Here is a 26479-nt window from a genome sequence, read left to right as displayed (position 1 = left end):
GTCAGGTCTCTGGGTTGGGAAATCAATCAAGCCACAGAAGGATGAGAGGCACAAAATGGTAATGACGCTGCACTTCCCTCCAATGACTGACATTCCACAGGTGTCAATTTAACCAAACTCCAGTGTGCGGGAGAGAGAATCCAAGCTCAGCCACCTGGCTATTAACAGCTTCTGATTCTTGTTTATAGTTTCCTTGACATTAAAAGCATTTTATTAATGTCCTGGTCTCCATCTGATCTAGTTTTGAAAAATGCGCCCCTACTGTTCCAAATACTCTCATAAGCAGTAGAGACCAAAATATTTGAGTTATTACTAGATACGATATGATTAAAATGTTAATCTATGTGATCCTCAGCCTCACATCCTATCTTCAGGTCCTAACCCCAAGGCCGGCAGCTTTCAGCCCACCTTAAGGACAGAAGGCCACTGTACTTAGCATTCTTTCCCGAATCATAACAGAACATTAAATTTTTAATGCCTCCTTCTAAAAAGGTTTCTACAGGTAAATGTTGGCCTGGTCATCTATAATCCTAACTCCCTGTACTTAATGTCACCACCAGGCCCGAGTTTTGATCACACAATTAAGGCTGCACTAGTCTTGTATTGTGATAGGAACACTGAGCTGCAGGAATGGTACAGCAGACGTTTGAATTCACAACTCTTAGTTTTACCCCATTAACGACTGCTTTTTCAGTCTGATGTAACAAATTCTATCTGAATCTTGTGTGTGGGGGTGGTGGTGGTGTAAATGAATATATGTGTATATTTTGGGCAGAGGGGACACATGTGTATATATATGCTTCTGTATGGGGAAGCCTAAGCTTGACACTGGGATTCTTTCTCAATAGCTCTCCATCATATACTTTTAGGCAGGGTCTCTCAACTGAACCGAGAATTCTCCTGGGATCCAGTGTCTGCCTCTACAGGTGGGTCCCATGACCTCATGCCTTTACATCCAAACTCCTCACACTGGCAAGGCAAGCATTTATCACAGGGATCTCCTCAGCCCCAGACTTTTTGTGTTAAGTATCTTATGTGTAGAGTACAGTATGATCGGTCTTTCTCTAGATCCTTAAGATTTAATCAACACAATTTTCTTCTAAGGACATGCTTGTAGTAATCAGTCATGAAGGCTGTCCCCAGCGATCTCTACCTCTTAGCCCTTCACACTCTGTATGCTTTGTCATCTTCCACCCACACTAGACCAGCCTTGGTCTCTGACTGGGAATATGCTATAACATTTCCAAGATGGAGTTCTAAAAGACCACAGCTTCTACTTGGATCTGTCCCTCCTCCTCACTCTCTTCCCATGCTCTCTCTATGCCTCTCCTTTCCTTCTCCCCTCCCTGCTCCTTCCTTCCTGTTTCACTCTTCCCTCCTTGTCACTCACTCACTCTGATGCCAATCCAGTGCCATTTTGAGGGTGCTCAGAAAGCCTGTGGAGAGACCTTGAAGGTAAAGAACTGAGACTACCAAGGAACAGTCACAGGCAGGCAAGACTGGCAATAGCCACACCCACTGAATGTCTTCTTAGAGGAGAGCACTGCAGCTTCCTGAGAGGCTGAGCCAGAACCATCCCAGGAGGGGCAGGTGGAGTCCTGCTGCTCAGAAACTCTGTTAACCAGCAAATGTGGATTAAAGCATAGAAATGTTCCATAGTAATCTCTACGGCTGGACTCAGAAAATCTATAATCTATAATTATATTCCAAGTATAAAACTGATAAATTAACTGATGCAATAGAGTTAAGTATGTATGCAAAACACTTAATCTCCTCCATAACTTTAATACCAATAGTTGCATCAAAACATTTGTATACATTTGCATTTTACAGTAGGTACATTTAATTTTTTAGTAGTCTATTTTGTTTTGGAAACTGTCATTTCTTTATGTTTTTCTTTTCTAACTATACCTTTTAAAATACACAAACCTTCTCTGGCAGAATAAATAGGCTACAAGCTTACAATAAACATGGCCATTAAACCTTTAAGGCTTCCTCTATACTTATGGAATCCTAAGTATCTGCATTGAGATATCTATGTTTTCCTACGTAACAAATGGGTTGTTTTTCATTGAGTGGGCCTCAGTCAGTCTCAGTGTCCCATATCTGTGGGCTCAGAATTCAGGACGCTGAGACAGGGGACTGATTGAGCCCAGGTATTCGAGGCCAATATAGGGAGAATTGTCTCAATAAAATCATTTTTAAAAAAGTAATGGTTAGCCACATCCCAGTGGATAACCACATATCTACAAAAATATGGGCAGCACTGGGTTGTACTTGGTGGATTTAAAGTAATTAATTAATTAATTTGATTAATTGATTTAAGTAGGAGGACATGATATTTGGGGAGAGATGTGATGGTGAGATCTTAGGGATGAAGACAAGTGAGTATGACCAAGATGCATTGTTTACATGTATAAGATATGTGTATATATTATATATCATATATATGTACGTATACATATGTGAAATACATGTGTAAGTTTTATAGATGTTTAAAATGTTCAAAAACCAAAAATACTGTTTTTTTTAAATAATGGAGGAAGAGAAGAAATGCAACACTTTTGCCTGAAGAAAATGATGCCAGTGTTAGACATGAAGCTAGGGCGTGGCGTCCAGGACACCTGAAATGGAATCAAAGCTCAAGGACTCTCTAACTGTGGAATTTTAGCCTGTGTACTTGTAGGCCTCAGCACCTGCATCTAAAAGTGACCACTATGACTTCTGACTTGAAAGACTAGTTAGAGTCAAAGAAAGGAAGGAAGTGAAGAAGGAAGGAAGGACAGACGGATGAAAGATCATCTTAGCATGACCTAATATATAGCAAACATCAAATCTGACTGGGGATGACACCATACACATTGACTGGAAGACAGAGAGAAAGCAAGCAGGAACTGAGCTAGAAGCTTCCTTCCTACTAGCTGGCTTCCAGGACAGTGCTGAAAGGTTCTCTCTACATAAGCTGGAGGAGAATGGGCATCAACAACATTACTCACATGTAAGCTCTAAGAACTAAAATGCCAACCATCCAAGTAATGGCACAACGGCTATAAGAGCAATCAACCCTCTCAGAGTGGATCTGAGGCCCACTTATGAGAGATACGTGTTTGGTACTGTTAACTTAGAAACAATAGCTAGAGAGATCATGGGCTCTAGGAGGGAACTTACCCATTGCTTAGGCAAACTGACATGCTGCCAAACCCCCTTCTAAATATTTATATTTGTGCCCATAGATAAATGCTACTCTAAGCCTTAAGCAGAGACACTGATCTTTAGAGGGAACCGACTCGTGCTGTTCACGCCATAAATGACAACTGAAGCTCGGTCCTAAACCAGCCGTGTGCACCTCCCTCTAAGGCTCCGGAAATACTGTGGAGAAGGAGCAGAAAAGACATAAGAGAACATATAACATAAAGAAGAAAATGAGTATAAAGGCTGCAATATCCTATGTCTGGGGCATACACAGCCACTGAAGCCATGATCTCACTGCAGCTGCTGAGGCCTGCATTGGACCAGCATGAGACTGAAACTGTCAGAACCAATCACGGACCAATGAAGCACTCATGGGGCCTATCATGCCCCGCTGAAATATTGACTACTGATGAATTCTGGTAGGAGGACAGTCCATTGTCTTCAGCCTTGTATCCATTGAGAAGCTCACCAGGCTCCAAGGGCCAGTACCAAACCACGGTCAGGCAGATATTCCCGGTTAAAACCAGTAAGCCATAAAACACGATAAAAAAGACATTAATGTGGAAAAGGGCCCTGACAAACACGGGAGGGAAAGGAGAGAAGGTGGCAAGGAGGGGGTAGGATCAGCATGTACGATACATAGGTAGGAAATGGTCAAATAATTTCAATCAACTAAAAACAGTAGGTTTTGAAAACAGAGATTTGCATTTTAGTAAAGACAAAATGGCTGCCCTTTGGATATTATTTTAAGTGGTATCAAGAGGAACAGAGGGAACCTGAGTCTTCTACTAATTAAAACATAGCCTCCCCAGCCCAATTTTCTTTTTTCTGTTAACAAGAACAAAAGTCTTAAGACTAAGGGTCCAGGTCACTCATACCGTGCAAGCAGTTTATCACTTCTAACTTTCAGAGAACTTTGGGACCTACTAATGGACAGTTTGTGTAGTTGAGGTGGGGTTGGCGCTGAGCCAATTCTGACCAACCCTGGAAGCAGATACAAATTCACTCTTTTGTTTGTTTGTTTGTTCGTTTGTTTTACACAACCGTTACTAGGTTTTAGAATAGGCTCGATTTTTTTACTTTCTGAGTTTTCAGCATTTATTTCTATAATGGAAATTGTCACAAAAATATTTTCAAATTTAAAGATGTTTATTTCAAGAACTGCCATGAAATTACCATTTACGTGGGGAATTAGGCAGAACAAACACTGCTCTAAATACTTCCAGAGGTAGCTGAACATGTTGGGATGCACATGCCGGGGAAGCGGAGTCCGCCCAAACGAGACGCTGCACTTGTGTCTCCTAATTAAATGAGGCTGTCCTTGGCGTGTTTTAATCGCTGGCCAGTTCTGAGAGGGTCACTGAGGCTCTGCATAAAGTCCTTGCTTGTAACTAGCCACACATTAAACAGTATATACGAAATAGGACTTTAATTTCTGAGAGGAAATGATTTTGATCAATGTGAAGACAGAAAAACAATACTTAACTCCCCGCTCCAAATCATGGCTATATTTGACTAATTGGTAAAGTAATGAGGGAAATCCATTTTTATTATTTCTGAGTTAATTAAAGCTATAATAGTATATAGAATAAATGCATCCTCCTTAAAAGAAAAAGCCTGTAATTTGCCTTTCTACAGTGGCACTCTTGGTGACCGGGGAGAGACACTCCTCAGTCAACTCCCTCAGGGCATGGGAAGAAATGTGCCTCTCGAGTTTCCATCTGTATTTGAACTGCTTCTTTTTATATTAAAGGCTGGTTTTCCTTTGACTCTTCTGCTGTTCTAACAAGAATTCAAGGGCACACAGACATCACAAGCTGTGGCTTCTCCTTGGCCAGTATCATAAATGTTACCTTTCTTTTCTCTCTCAAACCCAGCCCACGAGTTTGGTAATAACTGTCAGGGATATTTAAGTGAATGTGGGAAGGCTACCTAAATAGAAAGGATGCTGTCTGTTCTCACACAGTGTATACAAAATGTCTATGAGAGCACACAGAACCTCCCTGACTTCCCTCACACACCTTCTATGCAGAGTCATACCTGAATCAATGCGTACCCTATCACTCTACTCCAATACCCTACACTACACTACACCACTATACTACACCACACTACACTACACTACAGCACTATACTACACCACACTACACTACACCACTATACTACACCACACTATACTACACTACACTACACCACTATACTACACTACACCACACCACACCACACTACACCACACAACCACTTATCCTAAGTTCGGCTGGTCAGCTTTTCTCCCCAGTTACCCTGAAAACAGTCAGACCCTCAGCACAAAGCACTGATCCTACTTTTGAAGAAGTAAAACACGGCCAATGTTTGTAAAATCAGCGAGCACCATGTGGTTGCTTGTAGAGTTTATGCTAAAAGGTCCACCCCAGTCTCTCATGTCTAAGGGACATGACTGACCCTGTCCCTTAGGAAGTTTGACACAATCCACGCAAGCTGCAGAAGATTCCATGAAAGAAAGAAAAAATTAAAAATTGCAACATGACAACAAAATGAAAGTACAAGTTATTTACTCTTTAAACGTGAACAGTTTGCTTGTTTTCTGTTTTTGTTTTTTGATTCTTAAAGAGGGTTAGCTCTTTTATTTATCCAATATCACTGGAGCTGGGCACAAGGCAACACTAGAATTTTCAGAAGTATCAATTGGGCGAAGGAAGCTATTACCATTTCTGGAAGCATTTGGGAGAGGAGTCTTTCTTACAGAATTTATAAAATGGGAAAATAAAAACCAAGGCAGAGAAGAGGGGTCTTGGGCTGACAGAAAAGGTAGGGGAGGGAAGGGAGAGGAAGAAGAGGGGGCAGAGAGTAGGAAAGGAGAGGGGGAAGAGGAGAGGGAAGGGATGGGAAGGATAGAGGAGAGGAGGGGAGGAGAGGGAAGGAAGGGAACAAACCTTTAGAATGGTTAAAAGTAGAATGGCCCTATTTTAAAGGGAATATGCACTGAAGGAAAGGGTGGCTGGCCTGAGATAAAGGAGTTAGCAACAAGGAAGAAAATCAAAGTGACAAACAAGAAATAGGAGCTTTCTGGGCTCCACTGGAATAGGGATATTATGTACGTGAGTGCAATGACTTTAAGTCACAGTTTCTGCTCCCATGCTACAGAACGTCCTGAGTTCCTAAGGAAGATAAGTGTTTCCACCAGCCATCAGCACTCACCACAACCTACCACTGTGACACACACAATTCTCAAAACCGAGCCATAGAAGTCAGTCTAGGGGTAAGAGAAGGACACATCTCAACAAGACTCTGACATTCTTTTAGCTTTTAAAATGTCTAGGAGAACAGGGAAATGCACAATAAATATCTGAGCTAGGAAAGAAAAGTTTACAGTAAGAAACACTCAGAGGCATCAAGGATAAGTTAAGTTACAAATGAAATCCACACAGTTAAAGACTCTAAGATAGGATGGTAAGGACTTACCACTATGCCTGGCACATAAATACTGTGATAAATGGAAACTCTTCAGATGTTATTACTACAACTGGAAAAATTACTTGCCTAATTTTTTTTAGGAAGAAAGGCACAGCATAAGGATGGTGCATGTTTTTCAGAGGGGGCGTATAGGCACTGTGAAGGCTGGTTTCATCTGGAGTTGGGAAGACAGAGCAAATGTAAACTAACCAGAGCGGTACATGTGTTACCCCACCTCAGCAAGGAGCCACCATGGGTCCATTTGCTTCCACTACAGGCAGATATTGAAGCACATATTGTATGTGTGTGCTTCAAAGACTTGGGTCTAATCCTTCACACATCAGTTGCAGTTTTAGTTTTAGAAAACCCTGTTTTCTCACCTGTAGATTAATGAACCAATAGTAAAATTTTATTGCTAAAATTACTCAAGACATATTTTCAAGTTCTTATATAATGCACTGAAGATGAAATGTAGTGTCTACTGTCTTAGACCTATAGTCCAGGACTAAGTAAACCTACTTAGTTTAAGCAAGAGAATTACTCTGAGTCTGAGGCCAACATGGGATACACAGCAAGTTTCAAGCCATTCCTACCTAAATAACAATCTTATCTTTAAAAAAAATTGTCTATAGATTATACACTTGGAAGTGGCAGGTGATGTTCAGAATACAGAGAGAAAGCAGTGAGTGTATTTGAATTACTGACCTATTCTTTCCCCCCGTGATATTTTGTTTCTTTCTACATATGAAGTTTAAGTAAGTTCAAGCAAGTTTATCCAAATTTGCCCTGCAACATACTGGCATGAAAGTAATAACATTCGCCATGTTACTCCGTCATGGCGAAGAGCCAGAATTATCACAGCCATCAAACCCTTACATGAGATCTACCTGTGCAGATTTTGCCACACATGATGTGTACACAAAGCCAAGCCATATCTGAACTATGCCACTGGAGCTCTGGAAAAATGTCAGTCCTCTTTTCAACCTGTTCTATTTTACATGATTGGATTTTTTTTTCAATTTTGGTCTAATCAACTTAAATTATTATAGGTACAATTTTGTGAAATATAAAATTAATGGAATTCAAATTTTATGGAATTATAATTGACTATAAAATAGGTTTAATGTGATCCTAATTGGAAACATGGTAGCTCACTGTTCCAGAATTCATCTTTTTGGAGGTTAAGAAAAAAACTATCGGCGATATATTTTGTTCTAATTGATTTTCTTGATTCCTTGAATAATAGAAAGCCATCTTGGATCTACAAGGATTGTCAGTAAAAAATATAGGCAGACTCTTCCAGGAGTCCATGACAGATTGTGTTGATGACTCAGGTTTGAACCTAAAGTGCGCTAGGAATTACTTAGCCCCAGAACGAAAACGATAACTTCCAAATGCTCATTTTTCTCTATTAATCAGCTTTTTTGCCTCAAAGATCATAGAATATGCCAATGGAGATGGTCAATTTTTGACAGGTATAGGTAATTTGAGGCTCCCAAATAGAAATGGGCAGATTTAAAACTGGAGTTCTTTCATTCACTGTGCCAAGAACAAATTCGTTAAGTCCTCAGGAGATACTAGAAATCGACAAAGGACTGTTACGTCGTCCATTGGCCCTGTTTGGGAGGAAGGAACAGGATATGAGGAGAAAACATCCTGTGATACAAAAAGGCAATGTGGATAAATTCATGAAGAAAGACCCTGATGAAGAAATGAAGGGGAAAAAAATCCTGAAAGTCAGGAGGAAGCCAGTGCAGTAAAAGAAGGCCACCTTCATCAGACACTGGCTTCAGCTCAACTCCAGATTCTGACTCTCTGGGGCCTCAGCTCAAGGGATGATAACAGGACTCGCCCTGCTGGGTGTGGAGAAACTTTAAACAATACAGTGCAAAGACAGAACTAACTTCCTTCCAGGAAAGTGTATAGGTCAACAGAGCAAACAGAAAGAAAGCAAGCTTATCAAACAGAAAGTTTCCACTAAGTCCTGAGAGTGTGGATGTATAAAATCTTGACCATCTGACCGCATGACCAAGTATGCAGTCAGTATCACAGTACACGCACGTCTAAGCACCCTGGAGAAAATTATACATCTGGGATCTTTGTTGTTTCCTTTGTGATAGTAGACTTTACACCTCATTAGGCTAAAAGGAGATACAAACTATGGAACTACTGCACCACAAGGCTCTCTCTCCAATCTGTAGCCATCGCCACAATAGTTCACATGAGCCGATAATAGTCCACGCTGTCAAGAGACAAGGCTCTGGGTTTCTCAATTTTCTGCACATTTGTCAGGCAACACTAACTAGTCTTTGCTAGCTTCCCTATTTAAGGCTGATTGTACACAGAGGAGCCTTGGACAACAGAGGTGCCATCTTCCTCTACAACAGAGGAGATATGTTCACTGTCCGTCTTAAGACTCAGTTCCCTGAGCTCAGAGTATTTCTGTCAATGAGATATTTCATGTATAGGCATCATGTGACCCCCTTCACATCAGGCTGTGGGAATGGGCTGAGTGGGTTGACCAGAATGAAATGCTAATATGGTGAATACCACTAATTCTATTTTTAAAAAAAACTACCTTGTATCCTTTAAACTATGTCTGGCAGATTCCTTAGTTCACAGGTAGGATAAAAATATAGATCCTACACGGTTCTTAACACCAAATTTGAGCTGATAAAATAGAATCAACATGACGTTTGGGGAGATTTCACATCCCCAACCCCATTATTTACCCCAGTATAACCCTAATGGATCAAAGTCAGAAGCCCACTTAATCAGGGTCTCCTGAATGTTTTTCTGAAACATGCTGCTGGCCAATGGTAATAAATAGCAAGGCATGGCTATATGCATGTCCCTGCAACAGTATTTAGTAAGAAAAACAAACGGTCAAGAGGGTCCGGAGGGACGGCTCAGTGGTTAAGAGCACTGACTGCTCTTCCAGAGGTCCTGGGTTCCCAGCATCCACCTAGTGGCTCACAACCATCTATAATGGGCTCTGATGCCCTCTTCAGCTGTATCTGAAGACACCGACAGTGTACTCACATAAGATAAATACTTGCTATACATCCTGTCCCACAATAAGCATGGCAAGCCCCTGTACACCCAAGAGCAGGGCCCATTTCAGCTGTCAGCAGGCACTATGACTCTGATGGCACCTGGCTCATTCACTCAGTTTTTAATTTCTTGACAGTGTTAAATTTTTAACTCTCTTTAACTACCTGAAACAGACAAATGATCACCAATGTAACTATAATATATATATATATATATATTTAACCCAGCTCATAGCTCCTACTATTTACTCATTTTTATACCCAATAATATAAAGAAAAATGAAAGCCAATGAATTGTGGACCTTGTTTTATAGAAGAAGCACGTTAGAGGGCACACTAGTGTGTGTGTTTAGGAGGATCTGAGCGTGGGAGTCAGGACACAGGCAAGGTGAACCTCATCTTCTCAGTGTTCCAGTAACGTAAAAATGTGTTCACTATCACAAGCTCCTTTAAGGAAACTACATCCAGGTTCGCTCCTAACTACAAACTGTTCTAATCAGTTCAACCTCTAACCAGTGTCAGACTGAGCTTTAAACGCGGGGTTTTGATGAGTGAAGATGGAGTAAAGAAGGAAGTGACAGAAGAGGGGTCTTCCTTATAACATGCAGGAATCCTTCCCACTGCTTTTTGAAAAAATCTAAAGATTTCTGTGGAGACAAATACTTTATGCATGCATATTACATGATACTATTAACAAGAGACTAACCAAGAAGCACACTCTTATTCTACATGTGATACATAAAGTACATACACGTGCATGCATAGAGTGTATGTAGGTAATTTACATACAGCAAGAGCAGGCAAAGGTGTTAAGTCTCTCACTTGAAATTCTCAAGAAAATAATAAATACATGAGTCTGGTGAATTAAGTGAGAATGGACCCCAGAGCCTCATGTGTTTGAATACTTGGTCCCCAGTTGGAGGAACTGTTTGGGAAGGATTAGAAGGTGTGGCCTTGTTGGAGATGTGCCATTGAGGGCAGGCTATCCTGAGTCAGTTTGTCTTTGTCTATCTTAGTCTTTGCCTCAGTCTCCCTGTCTCACTCTCTCCCTTCTCTTGCTCTCTCCCTATTTCTTTCTGCTTATGGGTTGAGCCCCAAGATATGAGCTCTTAGCTACTACTCTGTCATAGCCGTGCTGCCATGTAGGTCATGAACTCTGGCCCTCTGAAAAGGCCCCAAATAGACTCCCTTCTATAAGTTGCCTCGATCATAGCATTATATATCACAGAAATAGAAAAGTGTATAATACACCTTTTTATAAAGTCATTAATCTGCTCTAAGAAAGACCAGCATAACCAATCATAAATCCTTAAGTATGTCTACACTAAACTCAGTCAACTCACCTAAATAAATAAAAAAAATGCACAGAACAAAATCCCTTTTAAAAAGCAAAGGTTAAAAGTAGAAATAGCAAGTCTGGGTAAGTTCGTCTCCGCGTCTATGTTCTAGAAACACAGGAAGTTGTCAGAGGTGAGTGTCTATTACACTCGCCCCTACCCACTCACGTGTCTACCAGATACAATATTTCCACTTCCCTGTGGGCAGGCATATCATCTCATTTTCAAATATTTTCAGGGATCTACTGCCATGATTAAATTCAACCAACAAGTAAGTTTGTGTGCGAACACTTGGAGCATCCGCTCTAGCCTGACGCCGAGCCTTGAGCAAAACAGGTCCTTTTAAAATACAACTTCACCCCCACTCACTCATTCCTCTGGATGTTCTCCAGCAAGTTTCTTTTGAAATATGTTTTGAAAGGAGAAAAAAAATACTCAACTACCATGCAGCTCATGGACTAAAGCTGCCATGGAGAGCATTAGTCTAATCCAAATTCTGCAAATGAAGAATATATCTGTAAATGTTCGTGCCGTGAGAAAAAGACCCCACCACGGGCTTCAGCCCATCATTTTGTGCTGTATGTCCACACAGCTTGTAGCACATACTCACTGGCTTTACCATCAGGACTGCGAGCTGCTCTGTGCACAATGGGAGGCTGAGGCTGAGGTGCGGAGAGGGTAAAGAGCTTGTGTGGAAAGGTTTCCTGCAAGGATAGAGGAAGTCCTGCAGCCTAGAGCGTGGCCTTTCTATAAGGCCGTGAGTCTCCAAGGGTCAGTGACCAAAGGACGACCTAGTGGTACTCTGGAATGGCTCCTCACCTGTGGCTTCTGTCTCCATGGTGGGCTTATTGGTAAGCAACAGCATTTTACCTCTTTCCTGTTCACTCTCACACACAACGACTGAGATTCGTTGGCTCCTCCTGTCTTTGGGTGCCGTCTGCTGCTTCTGCCACGGGGTATTTTACTGGCAATTTAAATATCCTGACTCAGCAATGTGGCAAGGCCTCACGATTACAGCTGTCTCTTAAAATACACAAGCCACATCAGCTAGAGGACGGTGCCACTAAAGAAGAGGATGGTGGGGTGGGGCGGGGCATGAACCATCCTTTCACATAAACACAACACACAAACGGATCCCAAGAAAAACACTAATATTCTGAAGAGAAAGGAAAGGATGTGGTAAAAGTCATTCTTTTTTGTTAAGAACAACCAATCTTGCTAGTAGTTTTATTAAATTTGAAATTAAAACTAAAATATGAGGCTACCTAACTCTTACAACTAGAGTCTTTCTCACATTAACAGGAGGGCACTGGGTTTTTTTTTAAATTGTCTAGATATTTTTACCCTAAAACTATAACAATAATAATAATGATAATAATAATAACTACAAGAGATTAAATCGTCTGGATACAACTGCCAGAGCAGTACAGGTTAAGAAAATATCCATCCACAATGTCTGCCGCTCTCTGTATTGCTCACTATAACTCTTGCATATATAATTCCATTCTACTTTTATAATTCAGCATTTTGAAAATGCTTTTGAACCATCAATATATTTTTCCTGGTTAAAATTCTTTGAGATGTTCTTAACAAGAGTCTTAGATAATGAATTTGAGCAAACTCTGGAACAGTCTTTACAGTATTATCATTCTCATTAATTTTCAGAACTACCCACTGTGTTGATGATTGTCATGGGCCTAAGACTTCAATTTGGCTAAATATTTTTGCATATATTTCAACATATAAGTAACTAACAGATGTTTAAATGTTAAGTTAGTATGGAAGCTACAGTAAAAAAAATGTATTTACTTTAATCTCATGATTACCTGGCCACATTAATTCTTATTTTACTAAAACATCTCTTTCCCTCCTGTACAGTTTCCTCTATATTTTGGTGGATTACAAATTCCAAAAACCCATCAAACCTAACAATTCTTTGAAACATTATGGAATCTGAGCCATTTGGGCATGAGCAACACATCTTGACCGCAGGGGCTTTTAAAAAGAGAAAACTTAGAAACTCACACACTCTTTTTATAAAGCAAACACAATCCTCACAGAGCACAGTGGTGCACTTCCTCCTTTCCCTTACTGTTGCCTTTTCCTTGCTCTCAAAAGGGAGAGGTCTTCGTTTGTATATTCTTTGGCCTTAGCAATCTGATGTCTGCTGCAGCCCTAACCTGCCCGCAGAAGATGGGCAGGAAGCTACAGCCACGGTCCTTTAAGAAGGAGCGTTAATGCAGTTGCATTCCATACTCTCATACAGCGGGCGGTCTTTTCTCTTTGCCTTTGGTTATCTCTCCAGCCTGCCTCTGCTACCATTGTTTCACCCTTTAGCATTCACATATCACAGCACTAAGTATTTCATTACTGGTTTATCTGTCCAGAGGCTTGAGAAGCCGTAACAATTAACCCTCCCTTCACAGTGATTGATACAGGCTTTGCTTTCAATTTGTTCCACTACACAGATCATGAAATTCTGAATGCAATCACCCTCATTGACCTACACTTTCAAACGCACAGCTACAATGAGACGAAAGTAATTATGAAAAGGAACGCGGGACCACTGAGATCTAAGACCAAGTCTCTCTAAAATCTGTGAGATGACCTTCTGGCAAAATTGGCAAATTCTGATGCTTGGGGAAAATGACAGTTTTGTGTCTCTGTCTGAAAATATTCTGTGTGAGCTGACGGATGAGCAGTGTGGAGACAGTACTGGTATGCTATGCACCAGGACAGAAGGCCACCATGGATCTGTCACAGGCACAGCTAAACCCCTAATATTGTAGTTTCATTGGTGCAGATTTTCTCAAGGAAACCAAACTTCCTGATCTGTGTTAAAAAGAAAAAGCCTTGTCCACAGCGGAGAATCCAGACTGGATCTTCTAGAAGGCATCACATACCTGAGCTACCCACGTCCTTCCCCTCTTTCTCCCTTCCCTTTTACATGAAGATTCGCCTTAAGAAATGAATACATTTTTCACAAAGTCTGAAAAATAGCTTCAAATAAATATTAATCTAGGGCAATCGATATATATGAGGAATGGAGAGGTGCTGGTCGGAGCGTGCTGAGCACAGAACTATATTAAAACAAGGGTTGCAGTTAAAGAAAATCAGGGTGGGAAGAGAGGCAGTGGGCCTGAGGCTCTAATCACAGAGCAGAGTGATGGAGATGAAGCAATACTGCATGGATTAGCAATGAATTATTTTGAACCATAATCATATGCCTGCACAGAAGACAGGCAAAAACTAACCATTACTCACAAACTGATCTGCTGATTGAGAGAGGGAAGGAGGGAAGGAGGAGGGAGGGAGAGAGGGAGGGAGGGAGGGAGAGAGGGAGGGAGGGAGGGAGGGAGGGAGAGAGGGAGGGAGGGAGGGGGGAGAGAGAGAGAGAGAGAAGGGAGGGAGATTTATATGCTAAACTAATTCAGAATAATGAAAACCTAAAAATGTGGTTATACCTCAAGCAACATTTTCTTTTTAATGTCTCCCACTTACTACCTACTATGGAGAATTTAGAATATAAACTATAAAGTCTTTGGATTCTAACAGGATTAAATCAACCATTGACTCCAAGATTAGGATGTGATAGACCCTCCTTTCTTTTTTTTTTCTTTTTTGAGCAATCAAACCATTTAAAGATAACTTGCCACTCCCCAAATAAAAAAGGATATGTAAGTATTTAGTTCTTAAGAAGTAACAATGCTCAAGGAATTAACTTCCTCTGGAGAATGTGAAAAAATTCATATCAAATGAAGATTCAATTGTTAGAACTAATTTTGTTGGGAATGAAAAAAAAATCAGGACTGCGGGTAGCACAGGATTCTTGGGAGCAGACTGTTTAAATGAAGAGCACTTTAATCAGTAGAGGAATCCTCACACTCCTAATGTCTTGCTGTGCGTTCTGCAGGTTATAGTAGCAGCTGGTTGAGGTCATATATCTTTTGTGAGCATCCCAAAAAGGCTCACTGCCAGACTGTTAAATTATGAATAAGCAATGAACAAAAGGATGCAGATACGGTGGTGACAAGATAATCCAAGCAAATTTATCTATGACAAATTTCACAGGATTAACAAATTACATTTACACAGAACAATAAAAATGTGCAAAAAAAAAAAAAAAACCCGATGAGCCTACTTTTCCTCACAGCACTAGAAAAACAAAAAAAAAGTCACCAATCCACTGCCTATATTTAAATTTAACTCAATCTAAAGTAAGACATTTATAATTCATTCAGGATATCTTTATAACTTCTTTTTGCATTTTGGGTAGGAATAGACGAACCCTATGTCTGCTGCCTATTTTATACCTATTTAATATTTGTCAACAGTATTGCTATGTAAACCGTGTATAGCATGTATGAAATCCAGCACAATAAAAATTCCATTCACATGTGAACAGAATCCATTTTATTTTCAGAAGCGGATTCTAAGGAGTGAATTATTTTTATAGGAAAAAAAAAACGCACCGTCACTCAACATAACACATATTAACTCTGAAAATATCCTTATTCATTAAGTCTCTGGTTTTTGGGACCAAAGAAAGAGAGGATCTGCAAACAGTTTCAATTACTCCAGTTGCCCCTACCAACTGCTGTTGTCCCTCTGAACAGAGTGCTCTAAATGGAGCTTTAAACTAGCATCCTCGTTTGCAGTCTCAAAAAGGAAAAAAAAAAATAGCCAAAAAGAAAACTCGGAGACTCAGGGGGAAAATGAGCTTGTTTCCATAGGATTCACCTCCAATTGACTCCATCCAACATTAGCTTTTTCTTTACAGTGAGATCATCCTATAAATCTTTCTACAAATCTTACATTAGATTGGATGTGGTACTGCATGATTCCGGGGTCCCACGAAGAAGTATTACAATACCATGAAACGACACGCTGAAGTATGTGACACAGAGATCTGTCACATTCCTATGCTGTATGCTGGATACCCAAGCCAGGGCCCTTGAATTTTGTCTTAGCTTTGGTGCTGCTGATGAAAAACTGGACTCGGAGGTGATTTCTTTTAAAGTGATCTGACTGCTATTTTGAGTGCTGCGGCCTGCAGTTCACTCACACTTTCTCACTGACGTCTGCTCTTGATCTTCCAGGTGTCTGTAGACCTCTCTAAATGAGTTCCTACCAATATTTTATCAGGCAACATTTTCGTGTAGACCAATGACTGATTGCAAAAAGGGCCTAATTAAGGCCCACAAACAAAACACTTGCCTTCATCAACCACAGATACTCAAGCACTGCTTACCTAATCTGTTCAAGTCTTCACGGCTCTGCTACCCACGTTTAACCCTATCTGGTTAATAACACTCGTCCAAAACCGTCAAGATAAGCAGGCCATGGTGGTCAGCCACTCCAACCTACACACACTCAGCAGTGAGCCGGCCTAAAGTCTGGCACTGTAGAGCTCCCAAAATCAAACTCCCTCAACCCCAACCAACTACATAGATCCCTGGAATAGAGAAATAAAGATGTGACAGAAGACATCCCTTCTGTGTGTCTGTATGTCTGTGTGTCCTCGTGTGCGCTTGTGTGTGCGCATATGTAAGGAAGAACTAGATAACAACCCCGGGTTGGGAAGATGACTCAGTAGGTAAAGCATTGGTACGTGGAGTGTGTGCTCCTAAGTTTGGATCTCCAGAACCTACATAAAAACCAGCAAACCCAGTCCTCCTCCTACGAGGCAGAAGGGAAGACAGAAGGATCTACAGAAGCCTGGAGGTCAGCTTGCCTGGGGTAGGCAGCAGCAAACAAGAAGCCCTGCCTCTTACAAGGTGGAAACTGAGGATGGACACCTTGGGTTGGCCTCTGACATACATGCACACGCCTACCCTTACCTGTGTATGCACAGGCACACACATACCCCATCTCATACGCACATTCAAAAGATAATAACCTACTAATTATGTATTAATGGTAGTTTATTTTAATTAAATGAGGAAGTATATGCAAAGCCCTCAGAACAGTACCTGTTTAATAACAGGTCCTTTAAATGTTTGCTGACATTATAATGCCTAGCATCTGTGCAGAGGCCAATTCATAGAGAAGGTCCTGATATATGTCAAATGATAATACCCTCAGAATAATGGTTTACAGTTAACGACGTTACTCAGAAAACTCTCTGAGATTGATTCTACCAAAATCAATCTGAAGCTATTTGGTCCTTGAGACAACCCATGAAATGTGGCACCAGGGCTGGAGAGAGCCTCTGAACCCCGGGGCTATGTCTACTAGAAGCCGGAACCTGGAAAATGAATCAGCTAAAATCGTGAGTAAAACACGTGCTGCTGTGGTGTTTGCCTACACAGGGACTCAAATGCTAAAGGACAGGAAGGGACACTTGAAGCACTGATTGCTCCTCCCACTAACTTGATACACACTGCATTCTGGCTAGTCTCCAAACACCTGGTGAAAGTCCACCATACAGCAAGACCGTCTATGCTGCCACAGGGACCTCTTCCCTTTGGCTCTGAAATCCTTCGCTGTGAGAGGTTCAAAGCCGCAGGCTCCTCACGTGGTGTCACAGAACATTTCTAGAGCAAGCTGCCAGAGTCGCAGCACAGTCCAACCCCAATCTAATCTCCATTTCTGTCACTTTCCATAGGAAACGGAAGCTGCTATCCCCTAAGTAGAGATGCTAACACTTCCTAAAAGCGTTCTGAGGAAACTGAAGGACAGGCACTGTGACATGAGCAGAGCACGGTCTGCATGGGGACAGTGCCAGTGATGCTCATTACTGCCTCCCGCGGAGCCTAGCCCTACACCAGTCCAAACATCTTCTGCCGAACATTGCTGTAACCACACTTATATTTATGCACCTTTTTATTTCCTCCAAGAACACTTCCTAGCCATTAATTATAATATTTTACAGAGTGGATGCCTACTCTCCTAGAATGGTCAACTAACATGAGGGGGAAAATGCAAAATAAAAAAATACAGAAGGCCTTGTCTCTCTGAGTTCTGCATTGCCCAAAGGGATGGCTTCTAATGCTTTGCACATCTAAAATCGGGGTAACTCTGTAACCAGAGGGACTGCTCCTGCAGGATGTTATAAAGCTCCAGTCACCAGTCCTGTGGCGGAGGCTCAATCAGTAAAGATGGTGAAAGAAACAACCAATACTTGTCACCCGGGATCAGGAGCACCATGATCCGTAATAACATGTAATTTTCTTCTTGTTCCTCGTGACTTTGTATGAAAGAGTGCATGGTATTCCGTTTAATTCACCAAGGCTCTGGGCCTTCCAAAGGTATACAGACAATAAGCCCAAGTGTTCTGCGATGTTGTCACTGCCCCTGGCATCGCAGAGACACCGGCAGTCACTCCAGTCTTCGTAAGTCATGCCCCGTTTATGCACTGGGCTATCCCTAATATCACTACAGATTATTCTAACTATGTAAGGGTCTATCAAGCTTGATAGTACAAACATCCTGTTCATGCTAATGATGCCCAGCGCAGTAAAAATACCATTTGGTTACAGTTGGCTTATTATGCTGCCCAATGAGAAGAAAGAAAAAGCTCACTATTTACTGTGACAATGCTAACATCGTTAATGCAAACAACCAGGTTTTCTCCTGAATGTAGAAGTTCTTACGTAACGGTAGATCTAAATTTTCAGCGCATGCAACCATGGGAGCGTTTAAAAGTCAGAGAGTAATATTTACCCAACCAATCTATTAAAATTTTCAGCATATGTTTTTATACACAGAGACATGTGTATAAAACACGAGGAGTTACATTCGTAGCCAAATGCAATACAGAACTTTCAAAAAAATCAATCAAAACAATTAAACGCTACAATGTAGGAAAAAAAATGTGTCCATGTACAAGGGGTGGATGGCCAGCCACTATACCCTGCCTTTCTAATGTCCCTTAGATTTAGCAGCATTCTGTACAAGATGAGGTCACAGTGATTGCAGAAAAGCAAAAATATAACAAGGTTCACATTGGGGTCACTATTAATATTAAAGCACTTGAGGGTGCTCATAAGGGAAAACATTACTAGGGGTGATTCTGAAACTCAGTGTGTTATTTCTAGAGATACTCCCACACATGAAGCTCCACAATGTTATAAATGACAACTTCCCCTAGATCCCCACTCATGGTTGCTTCCTAGTGGGGACACACACACACACACACACACACTAATTTCTGGTCACAGAAAACCTCACAACAGAGCAGGGGCCCTGGAAAGCAGACCTGATGTAAACAAACGAAGTTAAAGCGCGTGCTAGCGAGATCCTGAGCACAGGATCAAGGGGGTCACTGAAATTTCAGCACTCTCATAAAACCACTTTGCTATAAACAACTGCTGTGAAGGATTGCAGCTTACGGTCAAAATTCATATTCCTAAACCTATCAAACTGTGCTAATCTGTAGGTTATATTTAAAGGGCAATGTAGTTCTGATTTATTGCCAAGGAAGATGTTAATTATGTATAGCTTCTCGTCAAAAACTAAGTCATACTATATAGAGTATGGAGCAATCACCCATGCCCACACCGAAAGAATGGACTTGGAGACTTGCAGGGCAGTGGGGTTCGATGGTGGCCTTGCAGGATCGGGGATCTGGTGAGCAGGTATAGCCCTAGCTATTACAGCAAGCATTTTATCCCCTAGAATGAAGGACTCGCCCCTGACTCCCCATTGACCTATTAGTATAGGGGTATATGATCTTTCTGAACAACACCTAACCTTAACTCCTTTCTTATGAGAAGCTCCTTCTTCTCACCTCCCTACCTATGTCCACATGTCTCCACAAAGACTTCCCTCTGGTTCATCCTTCCCCCAAGATCCTGTTTGCTTAGGGGCCTTCCAGAGGCATGAACTCTGTCACATCAGCACGCCATTCAGCAAGTTTGACTGCTAGTAATTTTCCACTCTCAGCTCAGTTTCTAGTTTGAATAGAGGTAGTTAGGAGGTTTCTACAAGCAAGTACTGGCTGTTAGGGCAAGGGCTCGTGACTGCTTGCTATCTGCAACTTGTAACTAAGGCTACCTGAGGCATTTTTGTCTTGAAAATGGACCATCCTATTTTTTTTAATTCCCAAACATATTTATATTACATACTATAGTATGTATATACACACAAAAAAAACTTTACTCACAGAATATCACAAATTGAGAAAAAGAACTCATGTAAATTTTTATTTTTTAAAAAAGCATTAAATGATGTTGAATTCCAATTAACACAATATATTTTAAAAAATCAAATCTAAATGAATGGCACACTGGGCCTTTGCAGAATCTTTTCCATAGCTCCCAATTCATAGATCAGAAATCGGAAATCAAAGAACATTTTGTGATGTGGGAGGGTCCTGTGCAGCACAGGTCATTGTAACTCCTGACTCTGGAGCCCCGGCATCTAATATCCTCTCTGGTGGATCTATGATATGCCCATGCATTACAGTTCTTGTTGACAGCCTGTTGCCTTGGAAATATTTCATTATTTCAGTTTTTCCATTTGTAGACCCTTGGCCTTGTAATATGAAGGCCATCCTATTTCATATTTTCGATTATCATTTAAGCAATCTTGTGGAGCTATTTATATATATAAGCAAGAGTTAGACAACGCATAACATCATTTATCACTGTTTAAGCTAGCGCTGTAGGAACACCTTAAGAAAAGTGCCAGCCACCACTTCTACCTTTTAATGCCTTGCAAACCAGCATGGGCACAGCACACGCTTGACACTGCTCTCTAATTTTCTTGGTTATAGGTCCACAGAGCGGAACAACTCTGTGGCAGTGCTATATAATTTGCAGCCTATTAGAGTTTAAAGAAAATCAAACAAGTGTACATACACAAGGTTTTCAACTGACTCTTTCAAGCCCTAGAGCCACGTTCTCTGTATGTATGATTCAGAGACCTTCAAGGACTGCTAACTGTCATTAAAGACATTAACAAGCCTCTCTGCACATGCTGTAAAGACAGAATCTTTGCATGCTATTATACTTGGGATGTTACACGTGATAAATGCAAATGACACCTTTTCCTTAGTTTCGATTGTGGACATAGCTGAAAAGCAGGAAAGTACCCACAAATAGTTGTGTGACCAGTAAGTCAGGAACCACTCTTTAAATGAAACAAAAAAACTTAAAATGTGTCCATAACAGGGGAGTTGGGGGTGGGGGAGGTCATTCATCAGCATATTTCTATTCAACTTCTACTAGAAATACAAGTAACCAGCCAGTTCCAGGGGCAAAGTACAAACCAAGGTGGAGTGGCTGACTTAGTTGAAAGAAGGCTATATGAAAGAACAACTTCCTTTTAAACAAAACATCTGACTTCTTCTTCCTCATTACAAAAGGAAAACAACTTATCATGTGTGACTTTTACACTTAATGTGTTAAGAGCATTTAAAATCCTGGTAACGGAGTGCATGCTCAGGGCATAAAACAAGTGTTCGGATAATGGACCAAGTTTGTGGTTATTACTGTTTCAAACAGTTTATAACTTCTTCCTTCCCTTCCTCTCCTCTACAATGTCCCTCTGTCTCCTACCTACTTGCTGCCCCTCCCTCGACCTATAGGTTAAAGTTTCTTAGATCCAACCTTTAAAATGACAGCATCCAAGCTGAACAAGAAGATGCTATTAAAGGGCATTAAATTAAATACGGTATATCCTCCTACAGCTTCAATCAGAATTTCAGACCAAGTGTTATTCAGTTCAGCTCTCAAGTGGAGCAGAATAACAAATCGAACACTTTGATTTACCTTCCTCGAATGCCAAATGGAGACAGGTGATAAAGAACGCACTCATGCACAGGCTATGAAGTTTCCCCTAGAAATTAATTCTATCTTCAAGATTCCTATCTCAGAGAAATTCCCAAAATGGCACACAAATAGGCCTCAGCTAGAGAGATTACTGGGGCAATCCCAGTAAATGCATTTACTACCAGCAGAAAGGGAAGGAAGTGACTAGGAGGAAAGGAAGGGAGAGAAGAAGGAAGGGAGGGAGGGAAAGCAGAAGGGGGGAAAGGGGGATGGCCAAGGCAAGGGGGGGATGGGGTCAACTGTAAACTGATTTCAAAGCATTTATCACCTCCTTAAATAAAAGTCATCATTCAAAGCTCTGAACAATGACCCGATAAGAGATTTCCGAATCGACCAGGGTAAAATGTTTAAGATGCTAATTCTTCATGAGACACAAATATTAAGAACTGGATGTTCATTTTCAGCTGTCTTCAGATGTGTTGATTTTCTAGTTTCAAAGTAACCTTTGATGAGCACTTAACATCTTTTAAAACCAGATGACACACGACTCCTCCAGTACATGGAGTTTCACAGAATTTCTAAGACTTTAGGATAAATCGACCATGCGTCTACTTTTTAAAGCTGTTTGCTTAATCATTCTGCTGACTTTTAAAATAAAAATAATTCGTAGCAGGAAAAAAAAATAAAGCTACCAAAACTGTAGGTTTTTTTTTTAATGAACAGTTCTCTGAGGCTCTCTTCCATCTTCGTTTGATAGATTAAAGCTATGCTGTTATCAGAAATAAAACTATCCATGTGATAACTGAATCTTGCATCAGAGCACTTCTCTTCGCTTCTTTTGAAGTTCCCCTAAGCCTGTGAGGAAAGTAACCGCTTGCTGGGTGGGGGGGCGGGGGGGTGCACAACTCTGTATTTGTTTTCTTCTTGAATCAATGGGTAACATTTCATACTTCCTACTGAGCCTTTCCTCTTGTAGACAGAAAGAGATATTCACTTTGCTCAAACCGATATGCTATACGCAATTAATGTCATTAACGCTGTCAATTAATAGCAAACAGCTTCTAAACAAAGTAGGCTGGATGGACAGCGGGAGGGAAGCACATTGGAGCTGGGGGGCGGGGTTCAGTCACTCTGAAACCTAACAATGCTGTTCACGTAGGATGGTTAGGGATGTTTTGAACACAAACTCCCTTTCCCTTCGGCTCTAGTAGTTTAACTAACTTCAGACAGATATGCTCCACTGAGCCCCTTGCCTGGATATGCAATTCTCACCAGGAACTTTTTCAAACACAGATTCCCCAAACAGTAACTAACGGGGTAGAGATGCTCAGACCACTGACATATTTTGGATCTTGCTGTTTGTTTGCTCATTTAGACTTAAGGGGTTTCTTCTTTCTTTTTCTTTCTCTCTTATTTTTTTTTCCTGGAGAGGGGGTGGAGAGAAGGGGAGGGCGAGAGTGGAGGGCAGAGCCGGGGACCCACAAGTTGCTGGGCTCAGGGCAGCGGCAGCGGGAGGCGGCGCGCCTGGCTGCGCCCGCCCGGCCTAGCAGCTCTCGGAGACGGCCCCTCGAGCCCTGCGCTCGCCTCCCGCCCCGGCCTCCTCCCCCTCCCCTCCCCCTCCCCAGCTCATTCCCTTCCTAGAGAGCAGCTGCGGCGGGACCTGCGGCGGCCGGGGGGGATCCCCGGCCCCCACCCTCCCTCCCGCGGCTCCCGGCACACACAGCGCCTTCTCTTTAGGGGTTGTTTGTCCTTTTCTTTTTTAAATCTTTTTTTTCTCTCTCTCTTTCTTTTGCTTTTTTTTCCTCCTTTTTTTTCCACCAGCGAGTCACTCCATTCGCCGAGCTTAGGAGGTGCGACTTGCTCGCCGCCCGCCGCCGCCAGAGCCCGCTCGCTGCCGCAGCCGCCGCGGGCGGACAATGCGCTGGGACTGGGCAGCGCAGCCCCCCGCCCCCGGGACCGCGGGACCCGGTTCCCGAGGCGGGCTGCGGAGGGAAGCGAGCCCGCCCCCCCGGGGCGGCGGCGGGAGCTGGGCGCGGGCGGCAGGTTCAATAAACAGAAAAGTGTTACCGTTCTCGCCTGGAAGGATCCTGCTGAAAGCTGGGCTTGGTGGGCGCCATCTTCCTGCAATTTTTTTTTCCTCTCTTACTTTTTGCCTCGCTCCCCCCCTCCCGGGGCGGGGGGCGTGGGGAGGGCGGGGGTGTGCGTGTGCGTGGGCTGGCGGGAGAGAGTGCGGGCGTGCGCGGCGCTCGGGGGCCCCGGCGGGCGGCGGCCGTGGCCGTGGCCGTGGCGGCGACGGTGGCGGCGGCCGCGCTGCTGAGCCTGGGAGGCTACGGGAAAGTAGTGGGGCCCGAGCGTCGCCGGCGGCCGGACGTCCCCTCGCGCCCGGAGTGCTCCCCGCCGCAGGTCGCCGCCTCCTCGGCCGCCCGCGCCTGGTCCTCCCTCTGCTCGCCGGCCACCTCCGTCCATGCGCCGCACAGCGCCCGCGGCCCGGGCCGCCCCGGCTCCCGAGACATGCCCGGCGCGGAGACAGGCGGCCGGCGCGGGCGGCGGCGGAGGAGGGGCGGGCGGCGGGGGAGGCGGCCGCGCGGTCCCGCGGGCAACCCGGCCGGGGCCTCCGGGTGCTCGGGCCGGCGCGCGGCCGCAAGCCCCCTCGCCGCAGCCACCGGGCTCGGCCGGCGGGCAGGTGGGGAGCGCACCCTCCCCGCAGGGGGCGGCGGGGGCCTAAGAGTGGAAGGATCGGGAGAGGGAGGACACCCGGGGGGTTCCCAGCTTGACCACTGGGAAAGTATTTCTGGGCATTTTCCAGTTGCTTTGCTCCAGAGCTCTCTCTTCTCCAGCAAGCTGATACACACCCCCTTCCCCCTCCCCCTCCTTCGCTTCTCCCCCACCCCCCTCTCTGTGCCTCTGCGCTCGCTCTTCTCCTCTCTCTCTCTCTCTCTCTCTCTCTCTCTCTCTCTCTCTCTCTCTCTCTCTCTCTCTCTCCTTCTCTCCTTCCTTCCCTCCCTCTCTCTCCCGCCCTCTCATTTGGGGACTGGGAAGCTTGGCTGCTGGCGCAACAACGCCACTCAGTTGCAGTTTCAAACACTTCCCTTCTCTAGAGTATGTCAGCCTGCAGAAAAGAGAGAGTGAGGATTAGAAGGCCAGGAGAGTGGGCTGGACTGACTGTCTTCGGGGACAGTAGAAATAAAAGCGTGAGGTGATGAGTCTTGAGCTGACCCAGGCCAGCAGGCCCACTGCCCTGATCCTCTGAGCCGGGATGCAGGACCTACACCTTGTGACTCTGGCGCCCTCAGCCAGGAGCTCGAGCCAGAACATCTGCATTTTTCACGCCTGTACAGATATGCAGACCCTAGGGTTCATATAGGCCAATCCCCAAGCGCGGAGACGCAGTTACATACAAATGCCTTTGCAGAGCCAGGTCCCGGTTCCTGGGACGGGATTGCTGGCCTCTGGAATCTAGTCCAGTTACCTCCCCATTAAACTGCCATGGAGGCCTAGAGAAATGGCTACTCAGAGCCGAGCCTGATGGAATTCGGTTACCTGGGGAAACCCTGGGCAGAGAGCTTATCCACTATGACATTCTGCAGAATGGGGACAGCTCCTTTTGCAGACTAGGGCCAGTTCTGTATTAAGCAGGCAAGACAGACACCCAAGACAGTTCCGCTTTGAACAAATGGAAGAGTCTGGTGGGAAACAGCAGTCGTGAGCGAAGCTTTGCCTTCGCTTTACAGTTGGGGTGGGGGGCTCAATAGGTGTCTCCTTGTGTGTTACCCTTTCAGTTAAGTAGGGAGGGGATTCTAAACCGACACTAGAGCTGCAACATCTTCAAGCTTTTGAAGACTCTTTGGAGGAGTTAGTAGGCTCTACAGGTAGAAGAGAGAGAGGGATTGGGAAATGAATTGGAAAGGTGATGAGTGTTGCCTACAAGACAAATGGGGGCTAGCAAAGAAGAGGGAGAGCTAACCAATTGGAAGTTCTGGTTCCAGGAGACAGTTCAGGGCAATTCTGCCCGGAGGTGACAAATAAGAGAAGTTTGTGCTCTCTCTACAGGCAGGCCACTGCTTTGAAACCCACTCCTGTCACCCCTCATCAGATTCCCCCAAAAGTATCTTAAAGTCTTTAAACGTTATTTCACAATTCACTTTAGCAGAACGTCCAGGTCTCCAGGTGGAAATTAGTCTACCCCTCAGAGCCCTGAAGCCAGTCCTGAAGACTCCAGTGCTGGTGAACTGTGAAAGGAGACTCCTGGCTTAGACCTTACCTCCAACACCTGCCAAAAATCTTCTTGCCCAACTCTTCTGCCCCCAAATTAACTAAAATTAAAGACAGTAACAGGTGTCATGAGATCTGAGTGACAACACCGAAGAAAAGTGCATTTCACCACTATCATCTTACCTTGTCAGTATGAGAGAACATTTAAAGCAAAGGCAGGCATAATTCACTCCAAAGGAGAAAGTTTAGAGGTTTTGGGTGTTTTTTTTTCCTAACCCCTGTCTTTAGAAAAGCAGTGGGTTATGATTTACCAATGTCCTGAATCCCAAAAGGAAATGTTAAAGGGAAGTGTTGAGGCAGGTGCTGGGGGGGGGGGGGTTGGGGTGACTGCCCCTGGATGTTCCTAAACCCCAAGATCATCTTTTTCTGAAGCACAATGCCAATGTTGAGGAGGGAAAAAAAGAAAAGAAAAAAAAAGCCCTAAGAGCGGGAGATTCATGACAGCTCCTTATGCCCA

At 43.4% G+C, this 26479-nt stretch overlaps 1 protein-coding gene across 7 annotated transcripts in view; it reads right to left on the bottom strand.

The window, feature by feature from the left end:
* The window catches only part of Npas3 (neuronal PAS domain protein 3), an 824663-nt gene that overhangs the window by 796203 nt on the left and 1981 nt on the right, over nt 1–26479 (bottom strand). Inside the window, exon 1 of one of the 7 annotated variants that reach the window (XM_087552665.1) lies at nt 23818–24295. In XM_087552665.1, coding sequence (XP_087408791.1) covers nt 23818–23867 — 50 coding nt within the window. In that variant the 5' untranslated portion in view covers nt 23868–24295. 7 annotated transcript variants of the gene reach the window in all.

This window comes from Rattus norvegicus, chromosome 6 (assembly GCF_021556685.1).
Source record: "Rattus norvegicus strain SHRSP/BbbUtx chromosome 6, alternate assembly SHRSP_T2T, whole genome shotgun sequence".
Taxonomy (NCBI): Eukaryota; Metazoa; Chordata; class Mammalia; order Rodentia; family Muridae; genus Rattus; species Rattus norvegicus.
The sequence above is the reverse complement of the archived record's forward strand: the minus strand, read 5'-3'. Positions and strand labels throughout refer to the sequence as shown.